This window comes from Lemur catta, chromosome 26 (genome assembly GCF_020740605.2).
Source record: "Lemur catta isolate mLemCat1 chromosome 26, mLemCat1.pri, whole genome shotgun sequence".
NCBI classification, from domain to species: Eukaryota; Metazoa; Chordata; class Mammalia; order Primates; family Lemuridae; genus Lemur; species Lemur catta.
Window position 1 is genome coordinate 3,957,906 of NC_059153.1, and position 26,747 is coordinate 3,984,652.

General features: G+C 39.8%; 1 protein-coding gene across 1 annotated transcript in view; it reads left to right on the top strand.

Moving 5' to 3' along the window:
* Positions 1-3,531: 3,531 nt before the first annotated feature.
* The window catches only part of FAM241A (family with sequence similarity 241 member A), a 31,851-nt gene continuing 8,635 nt past the window's right edge, over positions 3,532-26,747 (top strand). Inside the window, exon 1 of the mRNA XM_045537488.1 lies at positions 3,532-3,787. Coding sequence (XP_045393444.1) covers positions 3,632-3,787 — 156 coding nt within the window. The 5' untranslated portion in view covers positions 3,532-3,631. The remainder of the gene's footprint in view (positions 3,788-26,747) is intronic.

Here is a 26,747-nt window from a genome sequence, read left to right on the forward strand (position 1 = left end):
CTGTCCCTCACACACACTGTCCCTCACACACACACCGTCCCTCTCACACACCGTCCCTCTCTCACACCGTCCCTCTCACACACACTGTCCCTCTCACACACTGTCCCTCTCACACACACACTGTCCCTCACACACACTGTCCCTCACACACACTGTCCCTCTCACACACACTGTCCCTCACACACACTGTCCCTCACACACACTGTCCCTCTCACACACTGTCCCTCACACACACTGTCCCTCTCACACACTGTCCCTCTCACACACTGTCCCTCTCACACGCACCGTCCCTCTCACACACTGTCCCTCACACACACTGTCCCTCTCACACACACTGTCCCTCTCACACACACTGTCCCTCTCACACACACTGTCCCTCTCACACACTGTCCCTCTCACACACACTGTCCCTCACACACACTGTCCCTCACACACACTGTCCCTCTCACACACACTGTCCCTCTCACACACACTGTCCCTCTCACACACTGTCCCTCTCACACACACTGTCCCTCTCACACACACTGTCCCTCACACACACTGTCCCTCACACACACTGTCCGTCTCACACACACACTGTCCCTCTCACACACACTGTCCCTCTCACACACACTGTCCCTCACACACACTGTCCCTCACACACACTGTCCCTCTCACACACTGTCCCTCACACACACTGTCCCTCTCACACACTGTCCCTCTCACACACACTGTCCCTCACACACACTGTCCCTCTCACACACTGTCCCTCTCACACACTGTCCCTCACACACACTGTCCCTCTCACACACTGTCCCTCTCACACACACTGTCCCTCACACACACTGTCCCTCACACACACTGTCCCTCTCACACACTGTCCCTCACACACACTGTCCCTCTCACACACTGTCCCTCTCACACACACTGTCCCTCACACACACTGTCCCTCTCACACACTGTCCCTCACACACACTGTCCCTCTCACACACACTGTCCCTCACACACACTGTCCCTCTCACACACACTGTCCCTCACACACACTGTCCCTCTCACACACTGTCCCTCACACACACTGTCCCTCTCACACACACTGTCCCTCTCACACACACTGTCCCTCACACACACTGTCCCTCTCACACACTGTCCCTCACACACACACTGTCCCTCTCACACACACTGTCCCTCTCACACACACTGTCCCTCACACACACACTGTCCCTCACACACACTGTCCCTCTCACACACACTGTCCCTCACACACACTGTCCCTCACACACACTGTCCCTCACACACACACACTGTCCCTCACACACACTGTCCCTCACACACACTGTCCCTCACACACACACACTGTCCCTCACACACACTGTCCCTCACACACACACTGTCCCTCACACACACACTGTCCCTCACACACACTGTCCCTCACACACACACACTGTCCGTCACACACACTGTCCCTCTCACACACACTGTCCCTCTCACACACACTGTCCCTCACACACACTGTCCCTCTCACACACACTGTCCCTCTCACACACTGTCCCTCTCACACACACTGTCCCTCACACACACTGTCCCTCTCACACACACTGTCCCTCTCACATACTGTCCCTCACACACACACTGTCCCTCACACACACTGTCCCTCTCACACACACTGTCCCTCACACACACTGTCCCTCACACACACTGTCCCTCACACACACACACTGTCCCTCACACACACTGTCCCTCACACACACACTGTCCCTCACACACACACTGTCCCTCACACACACTGTCCCTCACACACACACACTGTCCCTCACACACACTGTCCCTCTCACACACACTGTCCCTCACACACACTGTCCCTCTCACACACACTGTCCCTCACACACACTGTCCCTCACACACACTGTCCCTCACACACACACACTGTCCCTCACACACACTGTCCCTCACACACACACTGTCCCTCACACACACACTGTCCCTCACACACACTGTCCCTCACACACACACACTGTCCGTCACACACACTGTCCCTCTCACACACACTGTCCCTCACACACACACTGTCCCTCACACACACTGTCCCTCTCACACACACTGTCCCTCTCACACACACTGTCCCTCACACACACACTGTCCCTCACACACACTGTCCCTCACACACACACACTGTCCGTCACACACACTGTCCCTCTCACACACACTGTCCCTCTCACACACACTGTCCCTCACACACACACTGTCCCTCTCACACACACTGTCCCTCTCACATACTGTCCCTCACACACACTGTCCCTCACACACACACTGTCCCTCTCACACACACTGTCCCTCTCACATACTGTCCCTCACACACACTGTCCCTCACACACACTGTCCCTCTCACACACACTGTCCCTCACACACACTGTCCCTCACACACACTGTCCCTCACACACACACACTGTCCCTCACACACACTGTCCCTCACACACACTGTCCCTCACACACACACACTGTCCCTCACACACACTGTCCCTCACACACACACTGTCCCTCACACACACACTGTCCGTCACACACACTGTCCCTCTCACACACACTGTCCCTCTCACACACACTGTCCCTCACACACACTGTCCCTCTCACACACACTGTCCCTCACACACACTGTCCCTCTCACACACACTGTCCCTCTCACACACTGTCCCTCTCACACACACTGTCCCTCTCACACACACTGTCCCTCACACACACTGTCCCTCTCACACACACTGTCCGTCACACACACTGTCCCTCTCACACACACTGTCCCTCTCACACACACTGTCCCTCACACACACACTGTCCCTCACACACACTGTCCCTCTCACACACTGTCCCTCTCACACACTGTCCCTCACACACACTGTCCCTCTCACACACACTGTCCCTCTCACACACTGTCCCTCACACACACTGTCCCTCTCACACACACTGTCCCTCTCACACACTGTCCCTCACACACACTGTCCCTCTCACACACACTGTCCCTCTCACACACTGTCCCTCTCACACACACTGTCCCTCACACACACACACTGTCCCTCACACACACTGTCCCTCTCACACACTGTCCCTCTCTCACACACTGTCCCTCTCACACACTGTCCCTATCACACAGGTACATTCTCTTTCACACCTAGTCTCCTTCACAGTGTCTCTCACAGTCTCACACGCGTGATGTCACCCACACAGTCTCTCTTGTGCACACTGGTCTTTCTTACGCAGAGTCACACACAGTGTCTCTCTCACACACACACACACACACACACACACACACACACACACACACACGGTCTCTCGCGCGCCCCCCAGCTCCGCGCGCCCCACACGCCCTGTTGGCCCCGCCCCGATATGGCCCCGCCCCCGCCGTGGCCCCGCCCCCGCCGTGGCTCCGCCCCCGCATGGGCTCCGCCCGGCGGCCGGGGGCGGGGCGAGCCAGTGACAGGAGGGGCCGGGCCGGCTGTGGAGGCGCCCGGGCGGGTGGCGGGGCGCGCTCCGGCGGTTCCTGTCAGCGGCCGGCGCGGCGGAGCCCACAGCGGCCCTCAGGCGGCGGTGGCGGCGGCGCCGCCGGGAGCGTCGCGGCGTGGCCCTCCGGGGGCCGCACCGGGCGGCCGGAGTCGGTGGCGGGATGTGCTCAGCCGGGGAGCTGCTGCGGGGCGGCGGCGGCGGCGGGGAGCGCGACGAGGACGGGGACGCGCTGGCGGAGCGGGCGGCGGCGGGGACGGAGCGGGAGCCCGGGGCGAGCCCGCGGCGGCGGCGGCGGCGGCAGGAGGAAAGTGAGCAGGTGAGCGCGGACGGGGGGCGGCGGGACGCGGCCCGGGCGGGGCGGCGGCGTCGCGCGAGTGCCGGCCCGGGTCGCGCGTGCGGCGGGGGCAGCACGGCCGTTCCGCTGCCGTCGGGCCGGTGACGCCCGGGGACTCTGCGCAGATGCCCCGCGTAGCGGTCGCGGGTTGAGAAACCTTACACCTGTGAACGCCTCTTTGCAACTTGCAGCGGGTCCCCCTTGTGTCGCGGCGAGGGGACAGCCGCCCCCCTCCGCCCTCCGTGTTGCGTGCGCCGGCGCTCACCTGGGTCCGCGGGGGGCGGCGGCCCCTCCCCGGGGGTCCCCGTCGCGGCACGTGGCGCGCTGCGCGGGGACCCGCCAGTCGCCGGGGCACGTGCGCAGCGGGCGCGAAACTTCGCCTGAAAAGTGAAAAGGCGAGAAAATTGCCTTCGGGTGGCGCCGAAAGGAGAGCGGTGGAAGAGGCCAGCCGTGGTAAGGAAAAAAGGGAAGTTGAGTCATTTTTTTTTTTTTTTTATAAACTCTAGAGTTTGAGGTCATTAAACGAGGTGTGATCGTGGGCATGATGACATCGCATTTGTTCAAGATTAGGCAAGAAGGTTGATTTAAAAACTTGAATTACACGTGGGGTGAATTCTGGCCAGCAAATACAGGAATTATTATTTTTTCTTATTCTTATTTCAGCGTATTGTGGGGGAAATACAGGAATTATTACTTGAATTACACGTGGGGTGAATTCTCGCCAGCAAATACAGGAATTATTATTTGAATTACACGTGGGGTGAATTCTGACCAGCAAATACAGGAATTATTAATTTTTTTTATTTTTATTTCAGCATATTGTGGGGGAAATACAGGAATTAGACCTTCAAAAATACCCGAGATAAGCCCAACTTTAGAATCACGTGAAGGGGTAGGAATTCAAGTGATTATTGGCCTTAACTGCAGCCTGTGCTATTGGGACAAGCATTAATACCTGTCTCTTCTCATCCTTCTCCATCGGTCCTTCTGGTCCCATTCCCTAAACTCCAGTGTCATCAGTAAATGCATCAGTAAAAGAAATATAACTTGTATTATTGCAATGTTACTTAAGAAACAAATGACAGCATGTGGCCCACAAAATATGCCTTGGCGTTAGGTCTGATCACCACAGAGGAGTGTGATTTTTCAGGTGTGACAATAGAAGAGATGATGACTGAAGCAAATAATTGTAGCTAGAAGATTTTCCTGATGCCCCTCCTGGTGGTTTTTCCGGTTAACTGTACCATGACTCAGTAGCTGAAAGGCTTGGTTTCCTCTTACCTAAGTTGCTCAACTGGAAAAGTGAAGAAAACAGCAACAAGAACTCCTTTGGGGGTGGGGGGGGGATAAACGTGAGCAGGAGTTTCCAAAGTAAATTTGCAAATGACTGTAAAGGAGCGTGTAAAATACAAAATTTAAGATGTGGATTTTACCAATATGACAATGTGTACAACATCAGCAGCTGTGGTCTTTCCAAAATTGCGTATGGTACAAAGAAAAAGGATGAAAAAAAAAAGGATGAAATGTATATCCTAAAAAACAGACATCACTTTGCATACCTGCTTCCTTCATTGCATGTCATGAAAATCCATTTTCCTAAACTCCTTTGAAAGTGTTATTTTTATCATTTTATTTTGACTTCATGATTTACTAATGTACTCTAAGCCTACATACACAATAACTGGAAATCACACCTGAGATAGGTATTTCCTACTATATCAGCACCAAAGAAGAGCTGCCTATCAAGAAGCCAAAAAATAAGCCAAAAATTGGTGCAACCCAAACCATTGGTGTAAGAAACATGCTTTTGTGAAAACTCATTTCTTGGTAAAATTATCACTAAGCCTTGTTTTCTAGTTTTTTTTCAAGTTCTGCAAATGAAATTTAAAATTGTTGTGCACAACCATGTAATGATAGTGGAGATAATTTTACATGTATAAAGACATGTGAGGGAGAAGTAAATGAAATTAACTATCAAACATATGCCAAGGAGTTGTGAGATGACTTTTTTGTTTATTTTGTTTGTTTTGTTGGTTATCTTAAGGATACAAGGACTCCAAATTGTAAATGGAGTATTTCTGAAAAATTGATTCCTAAGCTAGTGATTTAGAACTTAAAGTGAAACTCTCCGTAAAAACAATGACATACACAGAGACAGAAGCAAAACTAATTAGCTGGAAATGAGGCAGAGGCTGTCTTCCTGCTGGCCTTTCTGCTTGTCACGCTCACTTGATGTTCCAGAGTCTTAGTAGCCTCATGGATGTTGAGAGGGATTTCTCGGCAGCAGCCAGCAGAGCCTGCCTCCAGCCTGGGTCAGGACCACGGTGCTGGTGTGCCCTTGAACTCAGCACCTGCAGAGGTACCTGACTTGTGCTCCTTCAGCCCTCTCAATTTTGTCAGCACCTAATTTTCTATATTAAATCCCTTTGTATTCCTATTTCCTTCACAGAGTTTTGCCCTCTCCTGATAATTTGATGAAGCCGATTTCTTTCTTGGGCTATTTCCCAGGCTAAAGGCTCCTCCACATACCGATTTCCTTCACTGGTTTTTCTTTCCACTCCTATCCGAAAGGCTCATTCTTTCCCGTCAATCTGGAAGCCTCTTGTGCCAGCTTTGACTATACAGAATCTATCTTTGGCTTATTGTTTTTATAATACCAGATCAAAATGTATCTGTATTTTGGTATTTATTTTATATATTAATAATACCGAGATACTAGTATTAATACAGGTGCTCTATTGTAATAAGATACGTCATTTTTTACAATTTGTCCTTAGATGCTACTCCATTTGAGACAAAACTAAGGTTCCTTTATTCTTCTGGCCAGGGTCCTTTCAGGTAGGATGATTGACAAAGGAGGCCTGGTTAAAATCAAGTATCCAAAGAAAGGAGGCCTTGAGAGACTAGATCAGGTACCCTAGATGAGGGAACTGTGTTGGGTTTGATGTAGGAATCAGGCCTCTGAGAGAGATGAGCAAGGGAGAGAAGCAATTTCAGGGGATGCCCAAGGAACTGCAGGGACAGGACACAGCTGTTCCATGTATGTGTTGGTAACTGTGTACACGAGACATGATCCAAGTATGTTCATGATGGTGAATGCCAGGTGGTTTTATGTGTGAGATTCTGTGCCCTGCTGCATAGCTGGAAGGCCAAACATCACCAGTCCTTTTATTGTAAGTCTGTCATACCAATGGCATCTGCTCAGATGAGGCACGCAGGTCACAGCGTGAATAACCTAAGATGGCCCCGCTTACGTAGAGCACAGGGAGTTCCCATTATTCTTAGATTTCTTAGATTGACTTTAGAATCATTAACTCTAGCTTTACGGTCTTTCTTTATGATTATAAAAAGTAATATATACTTTAGAAAATTAAAAATGTAGGAAGATATAAAGAAGAAAATAAAAGCGTTTGAAATCTCACTCTGGGTAATATTTTGATATTAAATATCAAACATTTGGCATTACTACAGTATATTCATACATTAATATCTCTCCATAGGTGTATATATACATTTATACACACATATTTTTAAGATGCTTTAATATAAACAGGATTTTGTATCTTCTTTTATCTACTTGGAAGGTTGTGTCATTTTCCATGTTATGAAAATTCTATGTGAAAACTGTGTCTCTTATGGCTGCCTAATATTCATTCTCCTAACAGTGCACATTTGAGTTGCTTCAAACTTTCTCTTACAAATAATGCTGTATGAAAATCTTTGCTTATAATTCCTCACACTTATTCCTTGGAATAGATTCCTAGCAGTGGAAGAACTAGGTCACTGAGTCAAACTCTTTGAAGCTTCTTAAACATCCTAAAGAATTTCATTCAAGAAAGGTTGTACCCATGTATGCTTCCAGCGTTGGTGTGTAAGAGTGCCAATTGGAAACCATCCATGCCAGCAATGAACAATAAGATTTGTAGGTTAATCTTTGTCAATTTAATAGGCTAAAATTTTATCTTATTGTTGTAAGATACTGCTGGAGAGGTTTACTAGAACATTCATATATTTATTGGGTATTTGTATGTCTTTTTAATCATGTTCTTTGATCATTTTTTTCCTTTTGGTATTATTATAAGGATATTAATCCGTTATTTCACATTAATTGTAAATATTTTCCCTGCTTGCTATTTACCTTATAACCTTATTTATGATATTTGTAATTTAGAAATGCTTTAAATTTTTATTAGCAAAGGAATTTCTTTTTTGATAATTTCATACACACATACACATACACACACATATCTCTCTATATATTTGTTTAGAAATTCTTTCTAATCCTACAATCAGTTAAATGTCTACCTATATTTTCTTTTGTATATGTTCACTTTTGGTTTTTTTTAAAACTCTTACGTATTTAATCTCTTTAGAATGACTCTATGTATTGTGTGAGGTGTGGAGCTAGTCTTTTTTTTCCTAATCATTGAATAATCCATTTTCTCCCTTGCTTGGCAATCCTTTATAATAGGTATATATATGCTATATATAATCTGCTTAGGCTATATATACATACATACATTTATATATATATTCACTATAAGTCTATATTAAGTTTTTATATTTTTGTTGGTATTATGGAAGGGATTTTTTTCCATGTCATGTTTTCTTGCCACTGGTCTCTGGATATTGGCTTTTATGTACTCAGTTTTTAACTGGCTACCTTTCTAAATTTTATTCCAATACTAATAAATAATAGTATCTCTTAGACTTGATTCTTTTGCATTTTCTAGGTATATAATCATCCAATCTATAGATAAGAATGCTTTTGTTTCCTTTCATTACGTCTTGATGCCTCATTTCTATTTCTTGCCTTTTGCAGTGCCTGGAACTTTCAGAACAATGCTGGTTCATAGATATTTCAGTAAATAAGTGAAAGAAATTCTATAACAGCATATATCAAATTGTGTTCCACAAGATGATCTGTAAAAGAAAAAGCTAAAAGCAAAAATCAAAATGGTGGACAGGGGTTACATATCCTCTTTGATCTGTCAGTAGAAATATGATTAACAGTATGGAGTCTAGCTCAAGAATACCTAGGTTTGCCACTTACTAACTGTAGGTGATTTAATTGATCCCTCTGGGCTGCAGCTTCTTCATTCATATAATGGGAATAATAATTATATCAACCTCATGGGATTATTGGGAGGATTGCATGAGTTAATAATATATAAAAAGTGCTTAGAGAAGTCCCTAGCATGTAGCTAGCATGTGAGTGTTGGCTGTTGGACCTAACTGAAAAGAAATCTGAGAAAGGTACTTTTAAGTATCACAGCCAATGCAAGCACCCTAGGAGGAAAGCAGAATGGAATGGTGCTTCTCAACTTTAATGTGCATAAGAATCATCTCTTATTAAATGCGTATTTTGATTCAGTTGGTGTTAGGTAAGGTTTGAGATTTTGCATCTCTGACAAACTCCTAAATGAATCTGATGCTGTGCTCACAAGCCATACTTTGGCAAGGAAATAGAGGATAAGCAAGCCGATACACAGTATTCACCATACTTGCCCTTCAACATAGTATCAGTAATAGATAATACATAGGGGAGTTATTTAACTGTTTCCTCAGAAGTGTATATTTGAACTCGTGGTAAGGTATGAGAAGCCAACAGTTGTTCCCTTAGGCCAAGTGATTTGCTGTAGGTCCTACAACTCACTCATGCTAGAGCAGACCGGAACCAGGTCTCTGAACTTCAAAGCCAATGTTCTTTTTATATATACAAAGAGCCCGTCAGATGATGGGAGAACAGTCTGGCAAGTCTGCTGCCCTCCTTTAGATTGTGTAGTTCAAAACTAGATAATCGTTTATGCCCACTTCCTTTCACATCTTTTAAAAGTCGTTTGCAAGCAATACTGTAAGTGATGCTATCCTAACTTAACCTCATCTTGTTCTAGTCACTAGAGTAGCTCAAGTAATAATTTTGTGTATGGTAGGCATCCTTTTTTCATTTTTTATCATTTCCAGAGTGGAACCTCCTAAGTTAATGACTCTCAACTGGGGGCATTTGGCAACATCTACAATTTTCATTGTTAAGGCTAAGGGGTTGGACTGGCATCTAATGGGAAGAGGCCGGGGATACTACTAAACATCCTATAATGCACAGAATGGTCCCCTACAGTAAGATGCTATCTGTCCCAAAATATCAATGGTGCCAGAGTTGAGAAAACATACTCAAAATATATAAGCGTTACAGTTCTTTGAGTTGGCAAAAGTAATTACTGTGCTAGTAGATATTCCAACAGATAGGTAAAAATGGTTTATTTTCTGGAAGCCTACATTCGAAACAGGTAGTCTCCCAAGTGACCGCTTCCCTCTGTGTCTCTTCTTTCAGCAACTCCTCATGTGCACCTTGCTCTATGTCGCTCTCCCTCTCACTTTCCTTTTCTGCCTCGCTTTCCTCCTATGCCATCTCTTTTCCACCCCTGCTGAGCCTCATTCTCCCGCATGCTTTATTCTTCCCGACTCATCACAGCCACTTTCTCTTTTTCTCCATATCTTTCCCCCCTACCTCTTCCTCTTCTCTGTAGAAGCAGAGTGTTATGGAACAATGAAAAAGGGTTTGGGATGTGTGACAGTTCCAATTTTGAATCTTGTCTTTACTGTTATACTTTATTAGCCCTGTGATCCTGATTAGTTATCCCTCAGAGACTCAGTTTCCTCATTTGGTATGGGTGTACTGCTCCCCTCCTCTTTAAAGGTCTTATGAGGATTCTGTGAAATTTTGCATGCAAAACGCCTAACACATAGTAGGTATGCCCTCAGTAAATGTTAGCTCCCTATTTCTCCCTCAACGTTTTCTGTTTCTCATCTTTTTCTCTGGTTCTCCTCTTATTTTCCTCCACTAACCACATTATAAACTGTATTTTTAGTAGTAATTCTCAGATTTATAGAGTAAATATTACTTATTGAATAAAGTATTAATATTTTCTATTCTAAAATTCAGACAAATTGTTTCATATTAAATAATTTCTAAGGGAAACAAAAAAACCTAAATCTGAATTATGTTGCTTTTTATGTAGATCTTTGGTAGATTTTTTTTTTTCCTCTCTCCTTGGTAAAAGTTATTCTCAATCTCTTGTTCAAAAGAAGTGATAAACCAGTGTTCAAGGGAAAAATTAAAAGTACCGTGACATCAGGCTTGCCCTAAGAGGCTTAAGTAGAAACTGCATCTTTGTTTTTAATTTCAGCATATTGTGGGGGTACAAAAGTTTAGGTTACATATATTGCCCTTACCCCCCCACCCCCACCCCCCAAGTCAGAGCCTCAAGTGTGTCCATCCCCAAGACAGTGTGCGTCACACTCATTATGTAGATATACACCCTTCCCCTCCCCCACCCACATCTGCCCGACACCCGATCAATGTTATTCCTAAATGTGCTCTTAGGTGATGATCAGTGAAACCAATTTGATGGTGAGTACATGTGGTGCTTATTTTTCCATTCTTGGGATACTTCACTTAGTAGAATGGGTTCCAACTCTATACAAGAGAACATAAGAGATTCTATATCCCCATTATTTCTTATAGCTAAGTAATACTCCATGGTATACATATACCACATTTTATTATTCCACTCATGTATTGATGGGCACTTGGGTTGTTTCCACATCTTTGCAATTGTGAATTGTGCTGCTGTAAACATTCGGATGCAGGTGTCTTTTTTATAGACTGTCTTTGTTCTTTTGGGTAGATGCCCAATAATGGGATTGCTGGATCAGAAGCTCTGCATCTTTATTTGTACTTCCTTTAAGCCTGTGACCACACTATCTTCAGTGTCTGTCTTCTCTACAGTCACAATCTTATCTTGCAATAGCAGCCACCTATCTTCAAAAACCTTAAGAGTTCCTCCTAGTTATATTTTGGTACATTAAATGTGTTTGTGTGTGTTCAAGGGAATTAATGAGACATTTGAAGTATGGCTTCCTTTGAGCAGAAAACTGAATTTCCAATTAACTTTATGCAGGGGATACTTTCTATCTTCTGATCTAATTTTTTCCCCATATCCAGTGGGTGTTTTTTTGTTTTGTTTTTCATTTAACTTCATTGGCTGCTGAGCCTTATCTTGGCATAGGAAGAAGAAATGACTGGCTTAATTTGGTGTTGCTGGCCGGGTACAGGGGCTCACATCTGTAATCCTAGCACTCTGGGAGGCCCAGGTGAGAGGATCCCTTGAGGTCAGGAGTTTGAGACCAGCCTGAGCAAGAGCAAGACCCCATTTCTACTAAAAATTAAAAAAAAAAAAAAGAATTTGGTGTTACTGTTTTCTTCAAGCAACAATTATAGCTTATAGGAGTTCCGATCAAAGAGAAAGCATGGTGCAAATGTTTTGAACTTCGTGGAAAAGGAAGGATAAAATTATTATTAATACTTAATATCTAAACAATGTTAAAAATATAAATAAATTCCCATTTGTGGTTTTTACTATATTTTCTTTGTTATATTGTTTCTAATATCTATGTTTGTGGATTTTTTCATTCCCTCTTCCAGTTAATCCAAAAAAATTGTTTTCTGTTTTTTATTCTTGATGAAATTTTTACTTGGATGCCTACAGACCATCTACAGAGGTATAAGTTTGATGTCCCGTGAACTGCAAATTCTGTCAGTCTGACTGAATTCACAATTCCTTATTCTGTGATTTTTAGAGGTAGTAACATAGCAGAAGCAAAATTTTCACAGCTACAAATTGAAAATTGAGAAGCAAAGTCATTTCTTAGGAAAGATGGTTGATTCTGGCTGCTTTCAATAGATAAGCTCACCCATCTTGTGGCATAATCATCCTGCACACACAAGGTACTCAGCAATGTCATCAGACATTTTATTTTTTTAAAAAAGAAGTAGATTTTTGGAAAAGTACAAAATGTAGAAATTTTTTAACCTGCAGTTTGAATTAAGAGAGAGGCTTGAATTAGTCATATTCTTTACTTCATGGCCCACTGTTGTCTATCATTAGTTCATGCAAAGTCCTTCTCTTACTTAATTTATTTTTGCATTGCCTATTTCCTTCCGCTGTCATAGCCAGCTGTTTTAATATGTTTGATAGATATCACTGAAATTGAGTGTTTGCCTTTTTTAATATCTGGTGGTTTCATTTCTGTATGTTTGCATCTATCACTCATGATTTTAAAAACATTGAATTATCTTAGTTAAAATGAAAAAATGAATAAAAATTTTGATATTTTTCAGTTTATAATCATTTCAAAGACTAAGTTTCTCTTCCTCATAGCTCTTCTCACTGTTTGAAATTATCTTATTTGCTTGTTAATATATGTATTCTCTGCCACTCCCTGCTCCCCCCACCTCAGGCATACTCTAAAACACAATCTCCATGAGAACAGAGATTACATTATACAGCAAATGCTGCAGAAAATTATTTTGGCATCCCTGAGGTAGTAGAAATGAGTTTGTAAAAACTTCTATCCAAAACACACTGCTGGTAAAAACTCAGTTGACGTTTTCTGCTGAAGCAGTATGTCTTCCCACATGAAATTACCATGACAAATTAGTTTGCAAGAAGGGGAAACTTGAAATTTGTATATAACAAGGACGTACTCTGTTTTCAGAATAAACAGAAAAGAACTAGTGATGTTAGTTGTACATTGAGCTTAAATGATCCCTATGAAACAGTTGTAAAAATCGGCAAAGATTATAGTCCTTGATATGCTGTATTTAAAAACCACCACAATGTAAAGAAGATGAAAGGCTAACAAACATAGAAACTGGGAATATTAACTGATATGTAATTGGTCTAAATTTGCAATTCTGATTTTTATTTTTCTTGAACACAGGATAGTAAGAAATCCAGACAGTCAATGAAACCCAGAGCTAAGAGATAGTAAATGAAACCAAAGTAAAATTCAGGTCAACCATTTCAATTGTGATGATGTTAAAGCATAATTTTCAAAAAGAGGTAAAATTATGGCTCCCAAACATAAAATGAACTTGGGTTAAAAATTTTACTTAACTCATCATTAATGAGGGAACCCAGCAAATGTTACAGCAGGGTCAAAGGTGAAATCAAAAAACCAAAAATGTTTGCAGAGAATGTATGTTGAAATGGATTTACAAACTGGCTTTTTCCACAGGCAGAGGAGGAAGTCAGTTGAGCCTCCACTGGAACAGAAGTTATTCTTACAGATAAGAATAATTTTGCATTGCTCTCAATTATCTGTAACTTACAGACTGTGAAACAGCTCAAAGACTATGAAGGCTAAACAATGTTCTAAACAATGCTTAGTTTTCCATGGAGACAATCAGTAGTGTTTTTCCCCCTCTTATTCTAAATAGAGAAGAAAGACAATACAGTAATAGAAAAAGATAATTTCTTAAATTTGCTACACAAAGTAGATTAATGTGTGGCTGGTGAGGGTACTTAATCTCTTCCTCTACAGTGTTTTGAGCTACTAGAAAATATTAATCCTATTTCCATCTTCTTCCCTGGTATCATTGAATGCATACATTCAATATATATGTGAAAATGCATGGTTGATATATGTGTGAAAAGCAAGTATTGATTACTTTTTGGCATTCTTTCTGTTGAGTTATATAACTAAAATTAACCTGACACTGAGATCACTCATGAAAAAACAAATGTTGATGAGAACAGGATTGCTGCTCCAAAGATTCCACATCTATGTCTAGTTTTTATATTTCACAGAAATCCCAATCGCTTGTTCATGTCATCCTAGTGTATTTCTTCATGTGTTGAGTGGTAACTGGTTTCAGAGACAACTTTGTCTCCTCAAGAGTTTCACAGGAGTGTACAAGCATATTTAGGTTAAGCTTGTAAATTTAAAAAAGGGCAAGAACGAAGTGATTTTTTTCATAGAGAATTAACCAATTAGCATGACCGTCCTTGCTATCAATAAAAATACCCAGTGTGAAACACTTGAGAAAAATTATATGAAGAAAAAAATTCAATACCAAACTTTGTTTGTCATCATTTATTTTATTAGTTATAATTATTATAGTTTATTTAACAGTAATATAATGAAAAGGCATAATAGTTCTGCCATTTCTAGATGATAATACTTATTTCTTGGAGTTTAAATAATTAGCTATTTGGAAATGAAAGTCTTTGGGCACTCTATATTTGGCTACTATTTTAAGACTTCAGTTGCTCTAACCATCTGGCCATATACTGAAGATATTTTCTTTCTCCATTTATATCACATTGAACATCAATTGCTTTAACAACTGATTATAACCATTGTATTATAGAAAGATTTTTTTGTATTTACCATTTGTTCATTATTTTTTTGGCTAGCATGTACTTTCTTAATAGTTTTTCATCCATTCATTTAAAAAATTCATTGAGCTCTTATTATTTTCCAGGCACTGTGCTAGGCAGAATACAAAGAAACAAAAAAAAACAGGCCCAGATTTCTCCTCTCATTAATCTTGTGTTGTAGTTGGGAGAGAAAGACAATGAATAAATGAACAAGTACATCGGCGAACAAGCACATCAGTGGGGTTATAAGTGCTATAAAAAAAACTAAAAGCAGGGAATGTGGGTACCGGGTAGAGTTGCTATTTTTAAATTGTTATTTCTTTTTTTTATTGATGCATAGTATTTGAACATAGTTATAGGGTACATTGTGATGGGGTGATATTTTGATACATGCATACAATGCATAACAATCAAATCAAAGTATTTAGGATATCTATCACCTCAAACATTTATTTCTTCATGTTGGAAACATTCCAAATCTCTTCTAGCTATTTTGAAATACACACTATACTGCTGTTAAATACAGTCATCCCACAGTGCCACTGAAGACTGGAACTTAGTCCTTCTATCTAACTGTACGTTCATACCCACTAATTAAACTCTCTTCATACCCCCTACACAGGCACGCACACGCACACACACACACACAGTTTTGCCAGCCTCTGGCAACCATCATTCTACTCTCTACCTCCACGAAATCAACTTTTTTAGCTCCTGCATATGAGTGAGAACATGCAATATTTGCCTTTCTGTACCTGGCTTATTTCACTTTTATGTAAGGTAGTCATGGAATTGCTCACTGAGGTGATAGTTGAGCAAAGACCTAAAGGAAGTGAAAATTACCTACTTGCCGATGCCTCTTGTTTTGCTTTGACTTGGAGGAGGGTAGAGCCAAGTTCGAGGCCCAGTCTTAGTAATTGTGGTAACATATCTTTCTCCAATCTAGATTCTCAATTCTTTCTCACCCACCCCCACTTCCAGTTCTCTGTATTTTATTCATTTGTTCCTACTGTAAGCAAATGCAAGTCCTTTGTGAAACAATGAAAGGAAAAAATAAATTAATTAATTATGGACTTATTTTAGTTAGCAAATTTCATCTTTTAGAAAGTATATTTCTTAAGGAGGATTATGTAATCACACCTTATAATGAATTTATTTAAAGATTTTGCTTTGTTTTTAATACTTGGTTCAATTCCTTTGCAATAAGAGATTTAGAGGTTTGATTACGTGATATGAAGAGGTGAGGATAAGAAGGACGATGTAAGTTATTTAGATTAAGCACATTTTCCAAAAAGGTATTTTCAAAAAAACTATGCTAAAGTTTATTAGAATGAGCTCAGAATTTGTTGTCAGAATACTCCTGGCTGGCTGTCTGATTCTGGAGAAGTCCCAGAGTCTATTAGCACCAACCTCACTGCATTTTTGTGAGGAGCAAATGCTTGGAATATATGTATTTAATAAGTTTATTGAACAAATGGGTAATAAGTAAAGGAAAATGGGAAAGAAAATTAAATTAAAACTACAAAGATTTTTTTTCTGAAAACATCAAAACTATAGTTTCTTCACTGAAGCCAAGGAGTTTGAGGCCAGTCTGAGTGATATAACAAGACCCCATCCCTCCTCCAAAAAAAATAGCCAGATGTGGTAGCATGCCCCATGTAATCTCAGCTACTTGGGAGGCTGAGGCAGGAGGATCACTTGAGTCCAGGAGTTTGAGGCTGCAGTGAACTATGATTGCTCCACTCCACTCCATCCTGGGTGACAGAGCAAGACCTCATTTCTATTAAAAAAAAGAAAAGTACTTCACTAGTACTTTTCTCTTGGCCAAGGTATGATTTCAAAATTAAGAGTCTTTCAGCATATAAACTATATATCAAAAAATCATTGGAGAAGGTGAAATCTCCATCAGAAGAGAATATAGAGTAGAATGATAAGGTGGCCTACAGATAAGTCCCTGAGAAGTTTTAACACATAAACTCAGAGGGAACTGAGCCAGCAAAAATAAACCAAAGTGGACAAAGGAGATCAAGACATTTAGAATGAGTAGCAGGTTTTTGGCTTGCACTGTGGGTTGTGCCATTCACGGAGGCAGCGGATCCTAGAGGAAGACCTAATTTAGGGCAGATGATTCTGAATTTGGTTCTAGGCATGTTGAATTTGAGGTTCCTACAAGACATCCACGTGGAAATGTTGAATATGTAGCTGAGCACAGAAGTCTAGAAACCTGAAAAGTTGCCTGAGCTGAGAAGTAATGCTCAGAAAGATAATAAGAAAACTATGAATCTTTTATAAAACATGGGTCATTTTAATTAGGAAGCAATGGTGCAGCAGTGTTTTGGGCTGCGTATCTTTCCTTATACATTAAGCAGCTTAATAGGGAATATGGGTTATTTATTTTGTGCTACTGAAAAACACTTACCTTGCTCATGGTAGGCATTCAATTATTATTTGTTGAATTGAACTGAATTGACTAACGTGTTTTGTAAGCCAACATATTCTGTAAATCAAGGATTATGAATTATTGGAGTTGGAGTTGAGTAATCAAAGGTCCGTGGTACTCAGGGAGGACGTGACTCATACCAAGAACCAGAGTGTGGTTTCCTGAAAGTAAGCAGCCATCAGTCAGTCTGGCAGATCAGTCAGGTCTGTGCTGGCTTGCCACAAGCAGGGCACAACACAGCTTGCATAAAACGCAGGTGCAAAACTTGCTGAGAGGAGAGGATCATAACCTTGGAGTGTGAGTACAGACTTTATCACAGTAAGCAGAAAACTTCTAGTAATTTTCACTGTATCACCTAGTTCATCTAAAATTAAAATAACTAATATACTTTGTTTTAAAATAAGGCTTTATGTAGGTATAATGTTTTTCAAAGAATTTCTTCCATAAGAAATGTCATAGACACATCCTTTTTTAATCTAGAAGACTAGATTCCTATAGATTCTTTAGTGCTATAAATAATGAAAAGCAATTAAACTTGTTTCCTTACTTAGTCCAAATGATGGATAACTTAATAGACATTTCATTTAATAAGAATTACACAGCGGTGATTATTTCAGAACTGCAAAGAAAAAAAATTAGCCAACTCACTGGATATGACAAAAAGTGCAATGTACAAAACAAGAAGCTATTATTGTGCAGGACACAATAAACAACTCCCAAACATTTGAGATATACGAATGGCATCTCCATAGCTTTTGGAAAAATTGTCAAATTCATATGTACTGTTAACTTTGCTATGAGACAAAATTCCATTATAGATCTTAGTAAGAAATTAATGCCAAGTTAATTTTAAAGGAAACTTAATTCTAACAAGCATGATTCATGTATTTGCATATGGAAAAGATATATAACAGCACAGGCAAATAGAGTTTTCAAACTTCCATAAAGCTATACTTCTTTGTCCTAGATACAAACTTAAAACTCCTATCCTAAAATTTAATTTCGAAGAGAGTATTCACAAAGTCGTAAATGTTGATGATTCTTTCAATAGATTATTGTCAAACAACCAGAACAGCAGCATCAGTGATACACTCACTGTTTTAAAAACCAGTCCTCATCTAGTTAGCACCTCACATTCTGTGTGGTACCTATGACTTTGAATATCTTTGCTTTTCATGGTTTGGTCCTAAAAGGAAGTATGACTTGCCTAATACACAAATGTTCCAGTTCCGATGAGGATCTGTATTTTGCTTCTTTTGTCTTAGAAATTAAAAAGTATATGTTACAGTATAAAATCCTTTTTGTACTTAGATGAATGAATAAGAGGATTTAGGATTATGAATAAAAGTTAACCTTGAAATGAAATATCAATCTCTCTAGGAAGGAGTGGATAAAAGAGTGGGAAAGATTTGAAACTGTCATCAGAAATTGGATGCACAATTATCCAGAGGTGACTGAAAGGATTTGGGAGTAGAGAAAGAATACCAGGAACACTGACACGTGATTTTATTATGAGGCATCCAAGTTCAATATTTATCAACACTTAGCAGCCTGGAAGAGGAAGGAGGAAACCTGGAGACTGCTGCAAGTCAGGGAGTGGGGAAGAACATGTGACTGTGAATTCATGGTTGAAATTGTAGACTATAGATTCTAAACTACAAGGAGAAAATAAAAGCCAGAAGGGCTAACTATAATATATAACTAATCCGGAGGCTTTAAAAATGCATAACTGCTTCTTTCTTACTATATATTTTCATGTATTTATCTTCCCTTTCTGTATGATACTGTCTCACTGGTGTTTCACAGATGTAAGACTCCTACCCTTTTATAAGAAGGTAACAAGGCTTTTTTCAAAAACCTTCTCTTTGAGAGGTTGAGTAGGATGGTGGAGTGGATTAAGTGGAACTAAGTTCCAGTTATTTTGGAGGAAAAGATTTTTTAGTCTAAAAATTCCTCTGAGACTGACTGCCAACTTATTTCTTTCTTTCATTCTCCTTCCTCCTCCTTTTGGTCTCTCCATAACTATATTCAATCAAAAATTGTATTCTCTATAAAGGCAGCCTTTTCATGATCATTGGAGCACATTCTGCTCATATTATTACAGAAGTTCATTGTTCTTTGTTCTTAGTCATTAGGTACATGCAGTACTCCTCCCTTATTCACAGCTACATGTTCTCCCTACTCCCTGACTTGCAGCAACCTCCAGGTTCCCTCCTGCCTCTTCCAGGCTGCTAAGTGTTGATAAAAATTGAACTTGGATTCCTCATAATAAAATCATGTGTCAGTTTTCCTGCTACTCCTTCTGTACTCCCAAATCCTCATCAAGGGATACATTTCAAGACTTTCATTGGATGCCTGGAACTGAGAATAGTACCAAACCCTATATATACTGTTTTTTCATACACACACACACACACACACACACACACACACAAACCTATGATAAAGTTTAATTTATAAATTAGTCACAGTAAGAGATTAACAAGAATAACAAAATAGAACAATTATAACAATATACTGTAATAAAAGTTGTGTAAATGTGCACTCTCTCTGCCTGTCTCTCTCGAAATATCTTACTGTACTGTACTCACCCTTCTTCTTGAGATCTGTCAGTCTGATGGCTAAGCAACTAATGGGTGAGTAGCGTCTGCAGTGTGGATACACTGGACAAAGGGATGATTCATGTTCAGAGCAGGACAGAGTGGGATGACGTGAGGTTTCATCACACTACTCAGAATGGCCCAGAATTTAAAACTTATGCATTATTTCTGGAATTTTCCCTTTAATGTTTTCAGACCATGGTTGATCACAGGTAACTGAAATAGCAGAGAGTGAAACTACGGATAAGGGGAGGGCTACTGTACTACTAAGGCAACAAAATTTCAGGGAGAAAAACAGAGGTTATTTTCTAACCAAAAAAAGATACAGTTTTCTCTCTTAATTGGATATAGTTAGAAATATGGAAGAAAATATCCCCCTATGAAGTGTTCTAGGAGGTACTGAGTCTTTATGCCAACTTCTGTTGCTTTTCTTTTCTTCCTGGGGGCAGAGGGAGTATTAAAAGATTATAAATTGGCTTTGGGTTTTATTTTTGAGAAAAGGTGAAAAACTTTAAATCCTGGTCAAATAGTAAGTATCACAATTGAGACCAGGTGCTATATTATATATTGAGCCCAATACAAAAAACACAAAACCATTTTTTAAATTAATTATTATTTTTGCTGAAGAGAAGTCAATCAAGACAAGTGTATCTGTTTGAACTGCTATTAAAAACTGATATATTAGAACAAAAGAATATATATCATCACAAGATTGATTTTATATTCCTAAGAAAGCATATAATGTAGGGCTTTAGAGCCAAATTGCCTAAATGTGTGTCTTCACTCCACCAATTACTAGATGATCTTTACCAAATTACATAATCTTCCTTCTTCCATTTCCTTTATGTTTTGAAGATCATAGTACTTAAAACATTGCCCAGCACATACTAGAATTCAGTGAATCTTAGTAAGTTTTATTAATAAATGTGTTGTGAAATCAGTTACAAACTTCATTTAAACATTACTTATTTGTTGTTTTCAAAGCATACATATTTCAGAGCATATCCACATAGGGCCAGCCTTTCAGATAAAGAGGATTAGAAAGCAAGAAATGAGGCTTTGCAGGTGACTAAATGCTGAAGGTGTTTCTGAAACCACAGAATCAGTTTGTGGTATATCGGTAGTATAAACAGCTATCCTATTATATAACAATACAAAAGCAGTTAAACATATGATATCGCTTTTTAAAAATGTTATTTAACTAAATATTTGAAAATATTGCATTAATGGCTTTTTTTGCCAACTCTCCTGATTTTTGACCAAATTGACCTTTTTTGAACTGAATGCCAAGCATTTTGCAACTCTTAAACACTGTCATCACATTTTGCCTTAAAATATACTTATTTGTATATATATGGTAACCACCATACTAGACTGTTAACTTCTTGAAGTTAGGAATGTAATCTTATTTATCTAATACATTATATAGGCACCAAGAAAATGTTTGTTGAATTAAATTGGTTCCGTAAAATAAAAGCGTTGTTAAAGCAAAATAATTATATATGTTGTATTGAATATAAATGACAGTTTCATGTGGTTTTATTTGTTCTTAGGTGTGTTGGTATGTTTATTTCTGTGTTGTTTTTTTTCTTTCTGGGCTGCCAGGGATTTAATGTGAGGAGTAGAAAGGAGACCATTTAATGGTCACAGAGCATTCTTGACTTACTGCTGACATTTCTACATTTTTAAAAAACTTCTCCAGAGGATTATAAATAATGATAGATAGTATTTTAATTATTCTACAAATTGTTCTAAAAGACATACTTGGGTGTGATATTTAATGTATTGAAAGCAAGTAAGGAAAAATCAGGACTATTCTGAGATTTGAATTTCTGGTTAACTTTTCTTAGGCTTAATGGAAAAAATGAGTTAATTACCAGCTAAAGTACGTGGTAGGCTCTGCTGAACAAAGAAGGAAAATTGCCTATTTAATGCTATGTGTCAAAGGATAATGAGGAAGGAGAAAAAGGAAGCTGTTGGTTTTTATTCATTTAAACTTTAAGTAAATATTTAAGACTTTTTTATTTTTATTTTTTTTACTGTGAAAGGGGGAGTGATGAGGACGGTTCAATTTCTTTTTTCTTTTTTTTTTTTTTTTGAGACAGAATCTCACTCTGTTGCCCTGGCTAGCATCCTCTGATTCAGCCTTACAGAAATTGTCCTACAATTCACCATCAAAAGTTATTAATGTCCAAAAACAGCCAAGGCAGGGTTTCAAGAGTAATGAAGTAAGGAATTCAGCAGACTCTCTCCCAAGCAAAACAGCAATTTAACTCGTGAAAATTATTAAGCAAAACGAAATAAAACTATTTGTTAAAGTCTATTGGAATCATCCTCAAGGCATACAGCAAATGGAGAAACATTCATTCAAGAAAATCTACTAAATCTCAGTAAGAACAGTGAGTATTTGTGCCATTTATTTGAACCACAGCCCACTCCATTACCGCCCCCTCACCATGCTGTGTTATAGACGTTCTACCTCAGCATATGTAGCCAAAAAGAGGGAGTTCACTATCCCCCCAATTCCCAGTATAAGGCTATAGTTTCACCCTGCAGGGGTAGGCCTCTGGTGTTCCTCATCCCTTCCCCCTCTCCTCCCAGCTTCATGTTATAGAAGCTCTATTCCAGGTAGGCATGGCTGAGAAAATCAAATATCTCTTCCCACAACCAGCCCCTACTGTAGGCACAGCAAGCTAAGAACACTGAGGCCCAGTCCCCGCTGCTCACCCCCAACCCCCTGTAGGGCAGAGGTTCCACACCAGGAGAGGAAACCTAGGAAGCCCAAAACAGATCAAACATTTGCATGTAGTGCAAGTCATCATGTGCCATCAGATAACCCATGTTATGTTAATGATGCTATACTTTTGTACTAGGTGGGGATTTTAGTATTATAATTAACTAAAAGGTATTTTAGGGCAACTAAAGCAGTTCTAAAGCAGTCAGGGCTGGTTTGAGGCAGCCACCTCCAGCCAAAAAGTGCTGAAGAACATCTCCTGTGCGTGGGGTTATCTTACTCTATTGTGTGACAATTTTGTTGAATGCTCCCAAGCAACATAGTGGTTTTCTCTGTGTGGTGGGGAATTTGTATTTTTTCCTCATAGATGAAGAGAAATTAGAGGTCAGTAGAGTATAACCTCAGCAAAGTTGAAAAATAGTCAGTGTAAGTAGTTGAAACTATGCTGTCTATAAATTGTTTCCCTTTTGCTTGGCATGCATCCTGACATGTATACTGTGGTAAATTCACCTTCCTAGTTATGATTTCCATGGGCTGGCACTGCATGGTAGCTAGAGAAAGCCAGCTAAAATGGCAAGGAGAAAGCAACATCTCAGTTTTTACTCTGCATTCTTTTGTGTTGTCTGAATATTTGCAATAGCGATTTATCCATGTATTCTTATGTAGGTTTTTTTTTTTTTTTTTTTTTTGAGACAGAGTCTCACTCTGTTGCCCGGGCTAGAGTGAGTGCCGTGGCATCAGCCTAGCTCACAGCAACCTCAAACTCCTGGGCTTAAGCATCCTCCTGCCTCAGCCTCCTGAGTAGCTGGGACTACAGGCATGCACCACCATGCCCGGATAATTTTTTCTATATAGATTTTTAGTTGGCCAGATAATTTGTTTCTATTTTTTAGTAGAGACGGGGTCTCACTCTTGCTCAGGCTGGTCTCGAACTCCTGACCTCGCGCGATCCACCCACCTCGGCCTCCCAGAGTGCTGGGATTACAGGCGTGAGCCACCACGCCCGGCCTCTTATGTAGTTTTAAAAACAAGTTTTTGAAGTTGTGTCTAAAATTTTCCACTTGGCTAACCCCCATTAATTTCTTTAATATTAGTAATACATTCTTCACATTAATTATTGCTAGTAACAATAAAACCAAATGAATGAGGAAGCACTTGAGCACTGTAGTTAAGAACACAGGCTTTGGAATTACCTAAAAAATACCTACTGTAATAAATAAGATTAAATAGCATAAAGAATATAAAGTGCTTAGCACAGTATCTAGCATATGATAAACATTTGATGAATGGTAACTATTATTATTATTGTCATTATCATCATCATCTATAGTCAGAACTCTTGGTTTCAAGTGAGAAAAGTTCAACTCCTACTAGATTTTGGAAAATAGGAATTTATTGGCTCATGTTATTAAAAAGACCAGAGGCAGATGCACTAGCTGGATCCAGGTACTCCACCTGTATCAGTGAGACTCTGTGTCTATCCATTTGTTGACTTTTCTTTTTGTTGGCTTCATTCTTAACAAGCTTTCTCCACATCGTAATAAGATGCCCTACATTTTACCAGCTAACTAAGCATAGTTTTGTTTTAAAGCGTCTCTCTTTTAATAGATGTGATACAGCTTTTATTGGCCTGTCTTGGGTTACATGCACACTCCTTAATTAATCATGTGCCCAAGAAAATGAAATGGTCTTATTGGACAGACATGGAGCTAGGGAATGGGAACATCTTCAGCCTACACGTGGACTAAGAGCAGGTCAGGGATGCTTTCTCCAAAGTTAAATCAAGGTGCTACAAGTAGAGGAAAGTGAAATAAATACCAGGCAGGCAAAAACAGCAGATTTCCAATATTGCATATGTAATAACGTGAATTAATACAACGTGTAATACTAGACACAGGAAACCAGTTAAATGTGAATCTTAAATTGTTACCCACTCAAGGAAAGCCTGTTTATAGAATGTAGCTTGTGCCCTTCTAAAAGTAAGTGAACAGAAGTTCCCCATGCTAACGTGCACAAATTGTTCCATGGGTAAGGATGTTCCATTGAAAACATCCCACCTCAATTTCTATGTAATTAAATTGTCATAACAGTTGAAGAAAAATACAACTGAATTTAATTATCATGAGAGAGATGATCACTATGGTATTAATTACTCAGGCAACGTGGTACGAAAGAAAGAGAAGTAGAAATCACAAGACATAAATTCTACCAAAAATATAGTAATAATAATAGTTACCATATATTGAATACTTACTGTGTTATTCAAAAAGCTTTTTATCTGTTTCCTTATATTATTATTGCAACAACTCTATGAGGTAGGTATTGTTAGTCTCCTTTTATGGATGGAGAAACTGAGGGTCAGTGTGTAAGTAATTTGCCCAGTGTCACATAGCTGATACATGACAGAGCAGGAGTTGATTCTGTCATATTTCCTTCCAAAGCCTGTGTTTTTTGTTAATAGGCTGTGTTACTTAAACTCTTTATTCCTTGTTTCTAAAATAAGAGACTTTGGTCAGGCATGGTAGCTCATACCTGTAAACCCACCTCTTTGGGAAGCTGAAGTGGGAGGATCATTTGAGGCCAGGAGTTGGAGACCAGCCTGGGCCACAGACCCTGTCTTGGCAAAATTTCTTTAAAAACATTAGCTGGACATGGTGGTGCTTGCATGTTGTCCCAGCTACTTGGGAGGCTGAGGCAGGAGGATCCCTTGAACCCAGGAGTTCAAGGCTGCAGTGAGCTCTGATCGTGCCACTGAATTGCAGTCTAGGGCAACAGAACAAGACCCTGCCTCAAAAAAAAAAAAAAAAAAAAAAAGACTTTGATATAATTATCTTTAAGAATCCTTCCCAAAAATTCCATGATTATTTAAGGGTTCACCTTTAATTTCTCATCAGTAATTTTGGGTATCTTTTAAGAAGGATTTTGAATTAATTAGAATACCCCTTTAATCATGGAGAAAAAATATCATAATTTTTATGAAAACACTCTTCAATGTGCATGTCGTAGTCAATACTCTCTGTGTAACCATAAAGGAAACATATTTGATAAATGTTCTTCCATGGGAGCCTCACATGCAGAGAATAAAATTTGGCAAGGACAAAGTGATTCATGTTAGAACAGGGGAAAAAGCTCCATCCGCATTTCCACACCATTGTACTGTTATGAAGTATTATGGGTGGGGTTTTTTTGTTTGTTTATTTTGCCCTGTTTCAATTTTGCTAAACATCTCTTCATTCTGGCGTGGAGTCTTTTTTTTCACATTTGAATCTAAATTCTACTCACTACTTAAAAAGCTATGAAAATGTATTAACATGCTGCAAATAGCTTCACTTTGTTTAAATTTTTATAGAAGATTAAAATAAAAATTTGAGCAACTTTTCTGCTTGATAAACTTATTTCTAAGTATATTATAAACTGAGAAAAAATGTAAAACAATAAAGATATTGATTGATGTTCATTTTGCTGTGTTAAATGTTCTCATTTTGTGTAAAATGAAAGTGTGTTTCATACCTTTTCCTTTTTCAGAGATATGTAAAATTTCTCTGAAAACTGAGCAGCATTAGACAGATGTTATGTATTCACATAAAGATAACTGGCGGGTGTATAATATGGGGATTAATGATGTGGACTCTGGACTAAGAATGCCTGGTTTCATCTCTCAGATCCTTCAGTTCCTAAGTATAAGTCAATGTGTAGACACTTAATTCCTCTTAAACCTTATGGTTTCCTTATCTGTAAATGGGAAATCATAGTGCCTTGCTCACAGGTAGTTGGAAAGATCAAACAGGATAATGCATGTAAAGCACAGTGCCTGTATTGCATAGTAGGCATGCAGTGTTAGCTCTTCTATTACACCATTAATAACGCTATCACTGCTATTACTCTGAAAATCACAAACATCTTGAGAGAGAATCTGGACCCTAAGAACTCATCTTTTCATAAT